This window comes from Hippopotamus amphibius, chromosome 5 (assembly GCF_030028045.1).
Source record: "Hippopotamus amphibius kiboko isolate mHipAmp2 chromosome 5, mHipAmp2.hap2, whole genome shotgun sequence".
Lineage (NCBI taxonomy): Eukaryota > Metazoa > Chordata > Mammalia > Artiodactyla > Hippopotamidae > Hippopotamus > Hippopotamus amphibius.
The window spans coordinates 39,786,075-39,805,394 of record NC_080190.1 but is presented as its reverse complement, the minus strand read 5'-3'; the positions used below and the strand labels follow the sequence as shown (position 1 = coordinate 39,805,394).

Here is a 19,320-nt window from a genome sequence, read left to right as displayed (position 1 = left end):
CAGTTTTGATCACACATGTGAGTCGTTGCTCTCTAGGCTGTATATATCAGTACATCCATTTATATTTATGAGGACTCTTACTTGACTCCAAGTCACTAGTCCAACAGAGCCTCATGTATCAATTTCCTTCAGAATTTCTCATTTGAGTAGACTTCATAAAACGTTATGTTTCATGAGGGCAGAGACTATGGAATCCTCATTTCCAAGCACAATGCCCAGGACACAGAAGTGTCCAATGCATACTTGTAAATAATTATTCAAATGAATAAACTGAGAATGGAAAACATATAAATAAAATATTTGTGAATTCAATTTTTCCGAAACTTCCATAAGATATATTTTTCCCCAGGAATATGCTGCTTAGGATATTTTAAAGGTTTATTTTTGACGTTATATATTTAGCTGCTTTTCCACTTTCCCTCTTGTCTCTGGCATTGATTTTCATGCTGAGTTCACTTGCTTGGCAAGTGGGAGGACAAATGTTATCATAGATGTAAATCTTTCCCATTGAGGATAGCCTGATAGGGAAACCAGAGGCTGAAAGGGATCTGTTTGTTTTTACTTTGTGTGTAAATGTTCTCCTTACAAAATGGACTGAGTTATTTCATTTTCTAAAGAAAACAGATTTCTGTTTTTAAAAAGTGGCAAATATTATGTGAAATAAGATTAATCTATTTTATAATTTGTGCCTATTACTTTAAATGACAACATGTGAATATTCATTTTATGTATACATATGTGCACATATTTTATATAAGTACATTTGTACATTACACATACACACACACACATGTATACACACACATATATCTTTTTTCCTTCCTGAGACAGCATCTCAAGATCTGATATTACAGTCATGTGATATTCTGTGGCATCACTATAACAGTGAGATAGATATTTGTAATTTGTATTTGACTGCTGTTTATTAAATTGCCTTAACAGATTTATATGGACAGCATCAGTTACATAATTGAATTACTAATGACGACGTCAATAATACAAAAGACACAATATTATGAATTTTGTAACTGGTTACTGCTTGTTATTTTAAGATGATGATTGCTATTTTATCTGAGAGCTCTGTTTCTGGAGTTGATATTTTAAAACAAAAGCCTGAACTGGAAACCTGACAGTTTTCATCATTACAGTTCTTTTCCTTTGCTTTTCCTGCTTCCCCTGTTTCTTCTCCCTCTTTTTTTGTTCTACTTATAAAGTATTATCTATCTGGATCGCATTTTCTGCAAGTTTAAGGACAAATAATTCCACAATGTTTCAAATCCAAAAGCAGACATTTTGTGTTGTCAATTGCATGGCTATCACTCAAGCTGGAATAACCATGAACTCTCCTAAGTGAACACCAGATGACTGGATTTATGGCCCCAGGCCCATCCCAATTATTTACAGAATTTCATATTATGCTCCTGTCTTTTATAAAGAGTTGATGCAACAGGTAGCTATATGGAATAATCTTTCTGCATCTTTTGTAAAAGAGCCTTTAAATGCATTACGCACTATATTAGTGTTTGTTACTCAAGGATCCTAATAATACAATCCTTGCACTTATAAATTCCATGTGGTACAAAAATTTGTTTACTTGTTTTCTTCTTGGATGAGTCGGATTATTTTCTTTAATGAGATATTGAAAGCTGTGAAGTTATGGTCATTGGCCATCACATTTCTAGAGTTACAGATTGTATTAATCCTCTCAGATTGCTGCCTATTAGCAATTGTACTGATCATTAACACTCTTCTAGATGGTGAACAGGGAAGGATGCTAAAATTTTGACCAAAGATTTTGAGGGTTACTCATACATTTTATTTATTTAAGCCACTCTGACTCCTATCTGTCCTGGCAACATAGGGCTGCATTCACTTAAGTTAGCCTTTTATAGGTATGCCCTTTGCTTTAGAGAATATAATACCTGAAATAAAGACTGAAATTATTAGTTATAATATTAGGTACCATAGATGCTGACATTATTTGCTAAGTGCTATGTGAAGCTCTTTATCTGTTTAAATTATTTCATCTTCAACCCTTTAGAGTGGGTATTGTTTTCCTCACTTTATTGAACAGTAAACAGAGAGTTTAAGTAATTTACCCAAGGTCACACAGCTAGTAAGTGGTAGAACTGAATTCAGTATAGGAAGTTTGACTCCTGGCCAGTCTGTCTCCAAATTTAAGATGTTGGGAAGGATCTCAGAGATCTTCTTCAGAGGTGTAAAACTATATATATAAAACTATATATATATACACACACAGTATATATGAAGTATATATATATTTACACAGTATATATGAAACTATATATATATAGTATATATATACTGAGGATATATATATCTCCTCAGTTCCTGGCACAGAGGTTCTAAATCCCTTGGAATTTTCTGGGTGATAGAAGTGTCTTTTGGTTTAATGAAGCGACTCTTGGTGGGCTCCTAGATAGCTTCAGGATAGGGGTTGGGGTTGGTCACCAGAAAGACCAAGCCACGATTAGAAGCTTAGAACTTTCAGCGCCACTCCCTATGCTCCAAGAAGGGAGGGGGCTAGAGTCAAGTTACTGATCGATCATGCCTACATGTTGAAGCCACCATAAAAATCTTAATAATGTGGGGTTCAGAGGGCTTCTGGTGAACACATCCTTCCTGGAGATGGCACATCCCAACTCCACAGGGACAGAAGGTTCTGCACACGAGACCCTTCCAGATTCCCTCTATGTACCTCTCCATCTGGCTGTTAATTTGTGTGCTGTATCATGTCCTTTATTATGCAATAAATCAGTAAGTGTAAGTGTTTCCCCGAGTTCTGTGAGCCATTCTAGCAAATTATCAAACCCAAGAAGGGGTCATGGGAACATTGGTTTATAGCTGGTTGGTCAGAGGTACAGATGACAGCTTGAAACTTGAAATTGGTATCTGAAGTGGAGGCAGTCTTGTGGCATTGAACCCTTTGCCTGTGGGATCTGCCACTAACTCCTTATAGATGGTGTCAGAACTGAATTGCGTTGCAGGGCACCAAGCAGGGGTCGCAAAAGTCCTTGAGGTGTGGAAAACCTGTAAATCTGGTGTCAGAAGTGTTGTGAGTGTGGTAGTAGTGTGAGAGTAAAGAAGAAACACACATGAGTGTTTTTTCTATACAGGAGATACATGCATTCCACTTGTCCCACTGCTGTCTATGCCCTCTGCCTGACGGATGCTGTCAATTGTTGGTAGAATCCTTTCCTACTGAGCCTAGATTCAGCCTTGGAATCATTCTTAGTTTTTGCCCCAGGTAATGAATACCTGTTAAATGATTGGCACTTGTGTTGAAATCTATTTATCATCTATGTAGGTCTAATCTGTCTCTTTCACAGAAGGACTTATGCTAAGTGGTAGCAGAAACTGGCTAGATGTTCATCAATCCACTTTTCATTCTTCTTCCATGCATGGGTAGGCTACAGTTCCAGCTTCTCTTCCAAATAGGTATGGCCACATATCTGTTCTAATCAATAAAATATGAGCCCTCCTGATATGTACCATTTCTAGGTTTAATCCTAAAAATATCCCATATACTCTCCTCCATTCTTTTTCTCATCTACTGATTTGATTCCTAACAGCACAGTAACTCTATAAGCCACCTGATGAAGTTGTTAGTGTCAAAAGATGGAAGGAGTCTGGGTCTCTGAATTACCTCTTTGATGAAAGCTACCTACCAATCATAAAGAGCTCTTTGGGTCTTATGCGAATGAGAAACAGACTTCTGTTATGTTCAGGCCGTTAAAATTTTTGAGTGTGGGGTGGGAGGGAGTCGCAGGAGGGAGGGGATATGGGGATATATGTATAAATACAGCTGATTCTCTTTGGTGTACCTCAAAAGCTAGTACAAGACTGTAAAGCAATTATATTCCAATAAAGGGCTTAAAAAATTTTTTTTCAGTGTGTTTGTTATAAAAACTAATGTTACAAAACAAGGGTCATAGGAGATCACATTATTAGCAAGTTTCAGAGCCAGAATTTGAATCTGAGTCTTTTAAATTCCAAATTCTTCCCACAATGATAATCTTATTGATAATTTTAAAAATTACCCATGTTAATAATTAATATGACCTTATTTCAGACCTTATTTCAACCTAAATTTTCTCCAGTTATAACCCCACCAAGTTTTGCGTTCATCTGCAACAAGTCTTCTTCCACCTCTAAAAAATCTCAGTATCTTCCCACTGATGACTTCAGGACTAGACTTCCCCATCCTCTCATCTAGCCTACAATTCTTGCCCAGGTACGAAGCACAAATGGTGACATCAAGTCAGGCTTTCTCAAGTGTGTCCTGGGGAACAATTTCTGTGGACTATTGGCAGATTTGGTGCCTAAATCAAATATTCCATGGTCAAGTACATTTGAGAAATTCTAGATTAAATAAAGTGAGAAGGTATCTTTTCTAAAGGAATGTCTTTTAATAAGAAATATGCCCTGAAAGTCTCTAAAATAGGGGTAAAATCAGTAGCATTTTACCAACTTATTTGATGACAGAGCCCCTTGCCAAAGAGCATATCAAGGAACTGATGTTCCATTGAACACATTTTAGAAAGCACATAAACTTAAGTGTATTGGGTCATACCCATAATCATTGGTAGGGATCTAATATATCTTGGAATTTAGCCCTTCTGCCCAAGGAGACTTCTGTTTCTGGTTTGTGTACTGTCTATTCCTGACATCTGACAAATGATTACTCCTTGACCTTTGTCTGGTTTGGGCTACTAATCCTTTATCCTCTGGCTCTCTTCAAGACTTGACAACAGACTTTATTTTGTGGACTCAGCTCTGCCACCCTTTGTCTATCTTGCTGCTGCCCTACCTGACAGAACACAGATGTTCCCCTTCATTGATTGTGTGTATTTATAGTATTAATTCTTGATTCAATCAAACGCCCCAAATAAAGGGTAGAGTTGGGTAGTGTTAGTAACATAAAGAGACAATTCTTACTGGTCTAGTTAAATATCAGTATCAATAAAATACAGTGGAGTTACATCTTATGGACATTTACATTATGAGAATTCAAGTAGACATACTTAGCACCCTGGCCCCAGATAGTGAGAAAAAAAATAGTTTAAATGCAAGGTAGTTAGATTTTTTTTTTTTTTTTTGGCACACGGGCTTAGTTGCTCCGCGGCATGTGGGATCTTCCTGGAGCTGGGATCGAACCCGTGACCTCTGCATTGGCAGGCGGATTCTTAACCACTGCGCCACCTAGGAAGCCCAGGTAGTTAGATTTTATGTTAGGGAAGCCATTACCGGGGGCCTCCCAAAATTTAAAACTTGCATAATCCAAAATTAATTTTTCATAAAACTGACAAAGGAAGGAAGGTATTTCTTTGCTGTCTGGAGTGGCATCACCATGGGCTGGAACAAAAACGTGGTTCCCAATTCACCAGGCCCTCAAGCTTTAAAACTGTGTGATTGTTAATATAAAAAAAATTTTTTTTTGGTATTTCTATCATTTCAGAAGCTGCCAATCTTGTGAGAATGTATTAATATTTTTAATGTTGCACGCTTTCAAAGGTGCATAACCCTGATTTTATAAATTGCTACTGCATTGTAGTGTGGGTGCTTTCACCCACCATCCCACTCCATTTGCACAGCAATTTAATCTGTTAGGAGATATGACTGCTATTTCTTTCTTTCCTGTGTGTCTTTCACAGTAGAAAATATCACTCTGTTCTATAAATGCAAACCAACAATCTCATCTGGCCTCACCTAAAGAAACTGAAATCTACTGAATGTTGGCAAAATGGCTCTACTGAATTTACTGAACATTATGTCACTCTCCAAAATGTCATGCAGTTTAAAGATATTTTCAAAGATAATTTTGAATACACATGATTCTTCTCTTTATGTGCCAACTTTATAACTTTATCTCCCACATCAGACATGAATCTACTTGCAGATAATGAACATTATTTGTTGCCGACCCAGCAACCACTATTCCCTTCTTTCTTCCTAACAAACCTCTGTTTTATTCAGGTATAAATATAAGTCCCCCACAGGACTAAAGGGAAGATGATCCTGATATCAGTTCCAGGAGCAGACCTTGACTTTTCTAGGGCTGTAATGGTTGTCCCATCCCCCCTTGCCGGTGATTGGTTTAAGACTGGTTGAGTAACCCAATGATGACCTATGAGATACAAGATAGTCAGTTGAGGGGTTTCTGGAAAGATTTCCTTGATTCTCAGGAAGGGACAGAGACAGTAATAGTCTCTCTTCTTCCTAAGCATGTTGTTGGGTCTGGATGTGACTCCACTAGCTATTGCCATCTTGCTACCAGTCCTCTGAGGATGTCAACATTAAGAGTGGAAGAGAGCAGGGATGGATAAACCCTAGGTCCCTGAAGATACTGCTCTGTTATTGAATCAATCAGTCATGAAATTCTTCCTCTTAGATAATGTATCCATTAGCTTGGGCTGCCATAGACTGGATGGCTTAAACAACAGAAATTTATTTCTCTCAGTTCCAGAGAAAGGAAGTCCAAGACAAGGTGCCAGCTGATTTGGTTTCTGGTGAGGACTCTCTTCCTGGCTTGCAGACAGCTTGCCTTTTCACCTTCTCACTCTCCTCACATGGCCTTTTCTTGGTGTACGCATAAGAATAGAGCTCTCTCTCTTTCTCTTCCTCATTTTATAAGGTCATTCTTAGTCCCTTATGACCTCATTTAACCTTAATTACCTCCTAAAAGCCCCATCTCCAAATGTAATCACATTGGTGGGTTTAGAGATTCAACATTATGAATTTGGGGGGATACAATTCAGTCCATAGCAGATAATATAACAAATGTCCATATATTGTTTAAACAAGTTGAAATTGGTTTCTCTGTTATGTACTACTAAGTACACCCAAACAGATATCGTATCTTATGAAGCATACACAAAGAATAATGTCTAATTCATGACATATAATGTGAGAAGATCAAGGGCTATTTTCCTTTTCTCAGAACAAAGCAGTTGTCGAGTTAAGTTAGTCCATTGCTGTTACAGGGCATTTCATGAACTGCTGATTGTACATATATGTGGTATCATGTTAACATAAACAGTCCAGTCCTTAGGGAGTTTTAAGTTATAAAAGAAACATTTTTCTAAGATCATGTGCTCTGATATAAAAACCATACTCAGTCCAGTTCTATCATTACAAAGTTCTGGCAAGCCAAGAGACGTTAGTTGGTGATTTTATCAGGCATGATTTCTAACTAATGCTTGATGAAACCATCACTGCACCATAAAACACCGTAACAAATTGCAGTGACGATTCCTTTCAAGAATTTAGTCATTTTAGATCATTACGGTTTATTCCACAAAAAGCAGTATCTCCGCGACCCCTACAATCCTACAAATAAGAATACACTTTCACCTTTATGCCTGAAATGAATGTTATGTTCATTCTTGCAATTCAAATCTAATTTTAATAACTATCTTCAACAAAGAGGGTGGAGCCGTAGACTTTATTCTATTCTGGTAAAGCTCGTATGAAACATTTTATCAATTATTTTAGTTACATTGTAAACAAAGTAATTTTATGTAGCCTTCCAGGTGAAAATTAAATAAAATTATATTGAAGTGAAGGATTTTCATAACATAGTAAAATTCACTTTCTATATCTAGCCTGGGAAGTGGAAAGAGCAGCACTCATCAAATTTTAAAAACAAAACCAAACAAAAAACAAACTCCGCCAAGAAACAAACGATGAGAGATACATTTGCATATAGATGGATCCATATTAAAGCAATAGAACTTGGGCCATTTTGAAATCTTAAACCGTCTGACACTATTTTCATAAACTCAGTAATACAAACCATGTGGTGAATGATTTTCTGAAAAACTTTGCTGGTTTCACTGTGTATTTTATTATTGGCCAAATGTGACATTAAATTTTATCCCCTGTGGCTTGGAGTTAAATGCTTGCTCTGTTCAGAATGGCAACACTCAATTAAACAGCATTTTTCATGATCTACACCCACCATTGTTACTGTATTTAAGGGAAATAATGGGGGTACTGACCTATATTGCGTTTCTTATTATCAATGGAGATGAAGCGAATGCAGGGATTACTGGTGATGTACTGCCCAGCCCAAGGGACATCAATCTTCGTGCCAGCTTCATAAAAGAGGCCCAGAGCGTAGCGAGAGGAGTAGCTCACAGACTCCAGTTGCTGTCTTTGGCATTCACTAATTACTGTGGAAGAAAAAGTACAGGGCATCAAACTTGAAAATATCATCTTTCCTTTTAGTACATCAAATACAAAACTCCTTTAAACCAGTTCCAACTGTTTCTACCGACTCTATCGCACTTACGATGAAGTTTGAAAAGTGATGTAAAATAGCATCAGCTCTAATTTCTTTGCAGAGTGATTACTGTCCTTGGCACGCTTGTTTTCATCAAGCTGAAGGGTCCAAACTCTTTCGACTGGCATTAAGTCTCTCAAAATCTGACACCAAGTTGCTTTTCTAGCTTTGTATCTTAGTTACTATCCTGGGACTGGCTGGCAACATTATAGATTCCATACACTGAGCACTTCCTATGGGTCAGGGTCTTTGCCAAACACTTAACACCAGCATTTCACTCTATCCTAACAAGCACTGTGTAAGGTAGAATATCATTCTCATGTTACAGGTGACGAGACTCACGCTCCATCTCTCATGGACCTCTTAAGGTCTTCCATGTCATACAATCATTTGTTTGCCTGTCACCTTTCTGTCAGCAGATTATCATCATTTCTTAAAGCACAGGGACCGTACCTTAGTTGTTTTTGTTTCAGTCCTCTACCCTACTCATTACAGAAATACAAAGGATGAAAGTATAAAGGGATAGAAAGGCAAGCACAGACATGCCAAGTTAGTTAAAATGTAGGCGGTAAATAATCAACAAATGGAAAAAGACTGGGAAAGGAATTAGGCAGGTTTGGGTTCAAATCCTGACTCTACCACTTACTAGGTAGGTGACCTTGGTCAAGCTACTTATTCTACTGGGTTGGTCAAAAAGTTTGTTCAGGTTTTCTTATAAACCCGAACAAAGTTTTTGTCCAACCCAATAATTACAATCCTCTTGTCTATAAGTGGCAATAATAGTACAGGATGCATTAGTCTGTTGTGAGGATTACATAGTGCATAGCACAGTGCTTGGTATATGATAAGTGTTCATTAATCTTTTCTTCTATTATAGACAGAAAAATATTTAGGAAAATGGGACAATATTCCAACCTGGGAAGAAGAAGGAAAAGACTTCCCTCAGGTTTTAATCTCCATCTCCGATTTTCCTACCTTTAAGGGTCTCAGGGAGCTGCTTTGGGTTTCAGAGAAGGCCATAGTTCTATTCTGAAGTCTTAAGGCAAGCCAGTTCAGAAATGGAACATATGAAAAATTCTCATTTAATTGGTGAAAAATATCCTAATCGACAACAGTACGGATTGGCAAACCTCAAGGATGGGGGTTTAGCTAAACCTTCCAGAAGTGAGTTTAGGAGGAAGGCAGACAGCAAGAAGGGTACTCAGTAAACTATTTAAGCACAGTAATAATCGTACACATTATCACAGAATATTCTTGGGTACACAACATTTTTAGAACTAAGACCTCATTTAATTTTCACAAAAGCCTTGCAAGATAGATGTTTTTACCATCCTAATTTTATATCTCTATGAAACTGAGATTCAGAGAGGTTAAGTAACTTGCCCTAAGTTACACAGCTTCCAAGTTGATGTGGTCAAGATGAAGCTAGAATTCTTGCATTGGAGTCATGCACATGTCTTCATTACTCCATACTCCCCCTCCTACTCTGTAAGTCTGAGTTTCAAAATGAACTTTAGCATTGCTTTCTCCTCTGACATTAACTCTTATTTTGCACTCAGAAGTAAAAAGCCATCATTGCCTTTAACCATCATTTTCTGTCTTATTAAAAGATTTAACTACTTGACGAACGAATGATCTTCTGACACTGGCCTTGTTACATTCAATATATCCTGGGCTTCATTTTATCATTTAATCTACTTTCGGAGTAATGGGGTCTGATATTATGCTTACTGCTTTCTGAGCTGGAGGAGGTGAAGGAGACCAATACTAGCAGTTAAGCACATAATGCATACTTGGGGGCTTATCACTAAGTTTCCCGTTTTTTCAATTGAAAAAAAAAAAACACCAACAAAACTGTGAAGTCAGCTATTTAGCAAATGAAATGGCCTAAAACTCTTTTTAAAATATATATATTTTTTTCTTTTTACCAAAACTGAAAGGTCAACTAGGTTGACAACCAAACTGGACCTCTTCCTCCCTTGCCACACACATTTGCACATTTAGCTAGTTTTTAGACAAGCTGCCAACTGGCAAATCCCACTGGGTAGCCCTTTGAAAAGGTAATTGATATCTATATAGAAACAGAGGTTAACCTTAAGCACCCTTGTCTGTTCCAAGGGCTCTACAACTCATTCTGAGAATAGGGAGGTGAGACTTTTGACTAAAACAATCTCAATTTCTGAACATATTCACTTACAAAAAAATTTATCTTCAGGGCCCGGAAAGTTTTTGATTGTTGCAAGACCTAACAAAATGGTCTTATTTTCTTTTCTTTTTTTTTTTAATTGGAATATAATTGCTTTACACTCTTGTACCAGTTTTTGAGGTACACCAAGGTCAATCATCTGTATTTATACACATATCCCCGTATTCCCTCCCTCCCTGGACTCCCCCCACCCTCCCCGTCCCAGTCCTCTAAGGCATCATCCAATTTGAAAAAATTTTTAAGGCAAAATGCTAGAGGGAGCAGCCCAAGGTCCTACTAAATACATACGTTTTGGCAAGAAAATTAATAGGTTCTTTACTAGCATGTATTCAAAAGGGCCATATATTTACAAAATAAGGCTCATATAAAAGGGCCTGATTCCAATATAATGATCTTTACCTGGATGTCATCCTCATGTAATTCTGAACCACTAGGATTATATAATCTCTGTAATTATACACACACAAACACGCATGCACATATTATATATGTATATATAAAACGTATTTATGGTTATCTGATGTAAATAAAGTGGCTCTGTATTGTATTGAATGGGGTAGTTTACATTCACACCTCTGTCAACTAGGAGAACTGTCCTCATCCCATTCTCCTTGTGCCTATGCCTGTGTATGCACACATGTGTATACCTGTGGGTATGGGGGAGGGGAAGAACAGCAGAGAAAGGGGAAGAAGGGAAGGAGAGAGAAAAACAGAAGACCTGAACTGTACTTCTGAATAACATCAAGTATTTCATTTTTTTATATCCTAATGTCACGTTATTCTTTTAGTCTCCTAATATATAAAAGAGGGCTTGATATACATATTCTGCCTTATTTCCTTTGTGGTTTGGTGATGATCTTATTCATTCATTCATTGCCTACTTCATGATGTCAGGTATTGTTCCAGATGTTAGGGCTATAATAAAGAAAGATAAAGTCCCTGCTCTCAGGTAGCTTACATACTAGTGGTGGAGAGACTAGTTATCAAATAACCAAGTAAATGGTATGTCAGTTGGTGATAAGAACTACAAAGAAAAATAAAGCAGGATAAAGGGATAAAAGTGACACATCTGGGTAGGGAGGCTATTTTAAAAAGGCGGTCAGGGATAAAGGTCTCCTCTGAGGATTTTATTCTGATTGACATGGGAACCATTACTACTGGTTATGAGCCAACGACAGATATGACCTGGCTTTTGTTCTAAAAATTATCATTCTGGCTACAGGTGAAGACTGCAGGGATGCATGAGAGGAAGTGGGGCAAACAGCTATTGCAGTAGTCTTAGATTGGAGGTAACAGTAGAGGAGGTCATTAGTGGTTTCTTTTTGGATGTAGTGTGTGTGTGTGTATGTGTGTGTGTGTATACACATGCGTGTATAGATACATACATTTGCATTATATATATTTTATAAATATGTGTGTGCATGTATGTGTATATATATGTATGGCACATACAAACACATACACATATATAAAACGTAATTTTAATAGAGGTTTATATACCTACAGAAACGTATGCCTTGAATTTTCATAAAGTGAATGCACCAGTATAATCACCAGCCAGATTAAGAAACAGATTACCAGAACCCCAGAAGCTATCTTCTTCCTCCTTTACGGGCACTCCTTGCCAAGGGTAAGCAGTAGTCCTGAGTTCTAACATCATAAATCAGTTGAGCTGTTTCTGAATGCCATGTAGAGAGAATGATGTTGTATGTACTCTTTGTGTCTGGTTTCTTTCACTCAATATCATGCTTGTGATATTTTAAATGTTGTTACATGTAGTTGTACTTAATTCTCCTTGTGGGATAGTATTGCTTATATGTATCTACTACACTTTATCCATTCTGCTGTTGATGGACATTTGGATCGTTTACAGTTTTTGGCCATTACAAATGTAACCTAAGGAACATGTGTATGTGCTTCTCTCGGGTATATACTAGTACAGGAGTTACTGGATCATGGGGTTCCCTTACGTTCAGCTCAGGTAGCTATTGCCAAATGTTTTTCTAAAGTGACTATACCAATTTGTACTCCCACCAACAGTGTATGGAAATTTAGCTGCTCCACATCTTCATCCACATCTGCTACAATCTGCCTTTGCAATTTGGGATGTAGTGATATCATATTGTGGTTTTAATTTGTGTTCCATGATGACTAATAGTTGGAAGCCTTTCCATGTTTATTTGGATATTCTTTTATGATTGCCTGTTCAAATCTTTGCTTATTTTTCTTCTGGGTTATCTGCCTTTTTCTTATTGCTACGTAGGAGTTCTTTATATATTCTGGATATGAGTCATATATGAATTATAAAAGCTTTCTTTCCCTTCAGTGGCCTGCCTTTTCACTCTCTTAATAGTGTGGGTTGATGAACAGAGTTTTAATTATAACTTAGTACAATTTACCATTTTTTCATTTATAGTTAGCCCGTTTGTGTTCTGTTTAAGAACTCTGCCTACTCCAGGGTCTTGAAGATATTCTCATATTTATTTATTTTCTCTGAAAGCTTTATTGGTTTACCTTTCATAGGATCTTGGATATATTTTGAAGATAAATCAGCCAGAATTTCTGTTGGCTTGAAAATGTGGTGTGTGGGAAAGAGATCAAAGAGAAGAGATGGGACACTACTTCTCACCTACCCCAGTTAATAAACAACAATTTTGCTGTCCTATAATTTTAAAAGTTACAATATAAAAATAAGACACTATATTATAAGCAACTTAAAGCAAAGACTGTGCGTCATGAGCTTTGTGTGTCCAGGTCCCAAGAACAATGACTGATGCAACATGGGCATTCCATAAATATTGATGAATACATCATTTTAGAATATTTGGAAAGTACACATAGGTATGAAAAGGCAAAGGGAAAATGATAATCACTATATTCTCATTACCTAGAGAAACAACTATCAACATTTTGACATTTTTCTTTAGTATTTCCCTGATGTTTTTTCTTTAAACATGGCTGTGATCATATTGTACATATAATTTTATATACTGCATTTTACAAAATATCTCCTTGTAAACATAGTTTTTAATGCCCCCATACATTTTGATGGAATGGATGCTGTGTAATTTGAATTTAACCATTTCATTAATGTTGGACAGTTGTTTCCTTTTTTGTCCATTATAATTAAAGCTGTTTTATTTACATCTTTGTGCACAGATCTTTATCTACATTTCTACAATTATTTTCTTAAGACAGAATATTGGAAATGGAATTACTGTTAAATTGACATTCAGAAAGATGCACCAATTTACACTTCTAATATCTTTGCCTGTATTATTACCTTTTCTCTTGATAATTTAATAAGAAAAATAGATCTTACTTTAGTTTTAATATATATTTCTTTACTGATGAGACTAAACACTCTTCATATTTCTACTAGTCCAAATAGTCTTTTGGAAACACTCTGTTCATGTTATTTTGCTAATTGGTCAATTAAATTCTTCATGTTATTAAGTTGATTTTTATTAATGGGTGATATATTCTCCATTTATTGTACATTATAAAATTTTTCCTATTTGCTGTTTAATTTTTAGTATTGTATATATCATAATATTTATTTAGATAATCTCTTGTTTTCTCTCTTTCCTTTTCTCTCCCTTTCCTTTTCTTGCTTTCTTTCTTTTTCTTTCTTTCTTTCTTCTTTCTTTCTTTTCTTCTCTCTCTCCCCTCTCTCTCCCTCTGTCCTATCTCTATCGCCATCTCAATCTCTATTTCTACCTCTATCTATCTATCCCTCCTTCCCTCCCTCCCTCTTTCCCTTCTTTCTTTCCTGTTTAAACAGAGACTAAAACTTGATTTGTGCTGGTTATTCTTGCTCCCTATGTCCACCCCCTGCCCTTCTCTGCCCCATGCCTGGTGACTGCCCTCTCTATTGGCTAAATCTCTATGAGTCCTGAATCTGGATGGTTTTGGGCAACGAGAGGCATTGACAGGAGACTGAAGGGTGGAAGGAGACAGAGGATGGATTATCGGTTCCGTTTTGTCCTGCTTTGCCAGGTGTTGGCAATGCTGAGCTCCTTTACATTAAAGTTCCTTTCAGGCAGCTCTTCTTCCATGGTTCTAACTCTCTTGGAGTACTGGACACCTTGTTTTCTTCCTCACCCAGTTAGACCTAAAGGCAGTAATGGCTTCCTGCTGTGATTGTCCCTAGGTGTCACAATATCCTTTTCGGATTGCCTTATTGTTTTGTAAATGCCCTTTCATTGAATTCTATCAGGTAAAACCCTTTTAAATATACTATCTTTTTCTTGCTGGGACCCTGACTGAAACAATATTTAACTGTATTTTCTTCTTGCTTCTTCTAGGAAAATACCCTGGAACAAAGCATGATATCGGCTACTCTTTTGGAGTGATAGAGATCAACCTCTTAAAACCAAATCCCTGGGCCCAGGAGTCTTCCTATTGAGAATTTTTTGTGATTTCTGAAGGTCTGTGTTTTCATAAAAAAACAAAGTACTGCTTTCAACTGTATTTCTCCTTACCGAAGGCTGATGTTTTTTGGCATGACAGTGAATATTTCAATAGTGATAGTAAAACAAACACCTTAGCATTAACTTGGCATTCATTACCAATACTGTAGTTAATGGTAAATGTTCACATTGGTGGTTAATCTGTGCTCAAAGCAGTAACCTCCTTCTAGAAGTTTTGTTGTTTATAGCCAATTATAGAGGATTGCTAATTTCCCAATTTGCTACCATATATAAAGAATTTCAACTCAGGGACAGTTGAGGTTAGGAAGTCAATTGGTATTATAATTATTTAATATAATTATATTGGCTGCTTTTGATTTACTTATTATTGCTTTTATCTTTTGTGTTGAATTCCAAGAATGTCAATAAGTTTTATGCACAAATCATTCAATTCCTAATATTAGGCCATCTGGTTCTGTGGGTACATGAAGCCAATAGTATTTTAGCTAGAATAACTGGTTTTTCTTTATTCAAAGTGATTGCAGAAATAGTGTTAAAAAACCCATTTTCCATAAATAGTTCTCCTAGCAGGCCAGTAGAGTCTGAACTTTTACCATTCATGAGTCATTCCTTTCATGTAAAAGCATCACAGAACCAGTCTCATTTCACTCCACCTGGAATAAAATGAATGTTCACATGAACTCTATAGGTATAGAAGTCATCACACCTGGAAGCATATTTTCAAAAATAGTTTTGGCAAGCAATAAATCTAAAGTTTATTGGGGACAGACTTCAGTAGTTATATCTATGTGGGATTTCCCGAGGGAAATATTGCTTTCATCCTGAGAGGTATCTCTGGAGTCAGAAAAATTTGGGTTTGAATTCTGGCTCTGACACAGAATCTGTGTGACCTTGGTCGAATTGCTTAATCCCTCTAAGCATCTGTTTTCCTATAAAATGAGAATGATAACAGTGCTGGCTTTAAAGGATTGTTAAGAAAATTAAATGAGATAACATCAAGTGCTTAGCACAATGCCTGGCATATAAGTGTATTGCAAAAACCCACCACTACAGTTCTTGAATTCAAAAGCTTTTAGAGGTATCTATGTGCATAACATACTTTAGAAAAAGTTTTTAAAAAGTCTTTAGAGGCAACATCCTAAATTTCAAGCATATCAGGATAGTATTAAATCAAAGATATTGTGTGGTAGGTTAAGTATATGTACTGAATACACTTCACTTTTCAAAGCAGAGAGTAAAAAAACCCAAAACTTTTCTTTGAAAAGTTAGATATAAAAAGAGCGGATATATGTACACGTATAGCTGATTCACTTTGCTGTACAGTAGAAACTAACACAACATTGTAAAGCAACTATACTCCAATAAAAATTTTAAAAAAAGAAAAGTAAGGAGTATTAAAGATGCTAAAACTGTTTCAGATAACAGTTTTTGAAAAATTAAAATAAATTGTGGACTTTAGCTATCTAATTTAAAATGCTGACTCTTCAAAGATTTGTCTTTTGAAAGGAAAGAAGACCCATATTTTGCATTATCATTATTCTAGTATGCCGGCATTACATTTTCTTAATCCTAATCCTATCCCAGGATTATATAAAAATGAAAGGTGCCAAACAAATAGGTTTCTCTGTATTGTCTTTTGGTCACTTAATAAAAATATTTTGATGGAAAATTTGGGATTAAGCTAGTTTCACACTCATGTGTTTAGGGAGAATGCTAATCACTACCTGAATACAAAATTTAACAGGTCCATTCCATCTAGCTGCTCGCACAGCTGTTTTTTGGAAGTCATTAAAGCACATTAAAAATCATAGGCATCTTAGGGCAATTGAGTTCATATCTAGTAAGAGAAGTTTATCATGTTTCCCAAATTTTGTGGGACCCTAAAATCAATGCATTAAGAGGCATTAAAAAGGGGACGAAAAGAAAGGCACTTCCTATTCCCAGTTCACCAGATGAATCAAAAAGTGAAGGAAGTGTAAGAATTTAGGTGTTGACATTTATTTGTCACAGTGGACATTCCAGGGTTGTGAGGTATTTGAGGAGATAGATACTAAATGGTCATCTGGGTCAATATTGCCTTAATGAGAACTTCTGACAATTGTAAAGTTTCCTTTCCCTCATTTTGGTGACCAGCTGTATTTGGCTTTTTGAGGTTCATGGGGTATTAATATGTTGGAATATTATGTAAATTTAAAGAAGTCATAAACAGCATTTATTGCCTTGGTTAAAAAAAATTTCTGTAAGACACTGAGACATAAAGATACTAAAGTTTCTAAGACCTAATAATACTTAATTGATCATGACTTTATTTTATTTTGTGTGTGGGAAAAATAAAAATAAACAAGGCTTTATTTTAGGAGCAAGTTCTTAAGCTTCCATGATTAAACTGGCATTCCTGCTATACTGGGGGCAGATTTCATGCTAAAATGTCTGCAGTACTATGAAGGCCCAAACTGTTAGTGCTGTTACCAGCACTGGTGACGAATCAGGTTCCCTCCCCCTCCTCAGTGATCCAGGAGGGATTTCTAATCCCTGCTGTCTCCCCATCTCTCTAATCATAAGGAACAAACTGTCAAGGACAAAAAAATACTGTTTTCTCTCTGGTTTCTGCTTTCTTGCCACGCTGTCCCAGTTACCTTTGAAAAAGAGTATTTAGCTATACAGATGTGGCTGTAGTTGGCTCTTCATAAAGTCTTTGACTTTCTCCCAATCACATGAAGTCTCTGCTGTTTTACAAACTCACTACCCACTCTGCTCTTTATCTGGATGGAAGTTCTGTGAAACTAAAATGACAGTCAATTATTTCTACAGCAACTAGCGCTAACCATGGGATTAGAACAATAAGCATTTTTTGTTTGTTTTTAACTAGAAGCTGTTTTCTGAAAGAATGTAGGATTATTTAACTCAAGCATTGTTTACTGTAAATCCACCATGCCTCCAGCACTATGCCAGTCACCAGAAAATACCTCTTAACAAAACACTGAGCAGACTCTGGGATAGACTTTGGACTGAGACATTAAATAATTTTACCCTGGTTATTATCAATTTTATCCTTGGGAATCTTCTTTTTGGATTTCTGAATAGAAATGTGATTGGCTTTTCATGTTCTCTTTCAGAACATATACAGTAAGTCTGGAAACCGCAATAATAATGTTGGGAAATGCTTGCCTTATTTCCATGCATTCTAAATTTTTAGACTATTATGCCATCATTCTTATTGTAGGAAAAGGGTTGAGTTTTAGATGACAAAGAATATAATAATAAAGCATGTGTACTCTTATACAAAATGTCACAGAATATCACATATTTTACAGCCGCTCTTCCCAGCCTATCCATTTAATTACTTTATGGCCATGCCATTCATGAGCAATAGAGTCATTCTACAGTTCACAATAGTAAAAACTTTATTACATGTCACCTCATATTTTTATACAGATATATATTTTTATATTTATGGCTAGAGTTAATTTATATAGAGGCAATGATTCGGAGAATTAACATTCTAATTCAAAACTTTCATAGTTTTAGAAATCAGAAAGCAATGCTTTCAAGGGCCCAGGATCTGCAGTATTAAGGCAAAATGTCAGAGTCTGGTGGTATAAGCTCTAGAACACTCAGAAATATGTTCATCTTGTACTTTGCAAATCCGCTAGTTTCTTCTCTGTTTACATAATAACAATTCCCCACAATGCTTAGCTAAAGCCAAAGCAAATAAACTGGACTTGAGGGAAAAAACAAAAACTGTAAGTGGCACCAGACTTCATTTAGTGGAAGCCTACAGCATTTTACTTATTTTAAAATCAGCATACGCCCAAAACTAACAAAAATCTCAATTTCAGTGAAAAGAACAATCACTTAAAAAGTTTTTTTGTTAATTTACTGGTAAAATATTGTTCATTTTCTCTGTTATCTTTGTTTTGTTCCCATTTTAAACTCTAAGATTTTACTGCCAGGTTTCATTCACTTCCCCCTATTTCTCATCTGACCTTTACATCACTGCGAATGTTTAACCTGAAAGATTCGACAGAGGTTATCCTTCACTGAACACTTGCATTTCTGAGCCTCAGTAAAAACCTTTCTGTGTATAAATAAGTGCATATCAATATAGCATGATACACATATTTCTCCTTACTGAGCGTCAGTTTCCTCATCTGTTAAATAGTGGTATGACCTAGCTTAAAGGGTTACTATGAAGATTAGAAATTTTATGTTCTAAATATTATAAAAAAAGTTTTGGAAGTTTTATATTCTAAATATTATAAAATTATATACATATATAATTTATATACCTGGCACAAAATAGGGGCAAATAAAAAGTAATAAAAACAAATATTGTTCTTGTTCTTGTTGCAGGGAAAGGGATTAGCAAGATAGCC

At 36.1% G+C, this 19,320-nt stretch overlaps 1 protein-coding gene across 5 annotated transcripts in view; it reads right to left on the bottom strand.

Annotated features, from left to right (window-relative positions):
- RNLS (renalase, FAD dependent amine oxidase) overlaps positions 1–19,320 on the bottom strand; it is a 294,773-nt gene that overhangs the window by 57,939 nt on the left and 217,514 nt on the right. For all 5 annotated transcript variants that reach the window (XR_009053958.1, XM_057736665.1, XM_057736663.1 and 2 more), the window contains exon 5: positions 8,022–8,195. Coding sequence is in view for 4 of the 5 variants with exons in the window: in XM_057736665.1 (XP_057592648.1) it covers positions 8,022–8,195 (174 nt within the window). In the remaining variant the exon portion in view is untranslated. The remainder of the gene's footprint in view (positions 1–8,021; positions 8,196–19,320) is intronic.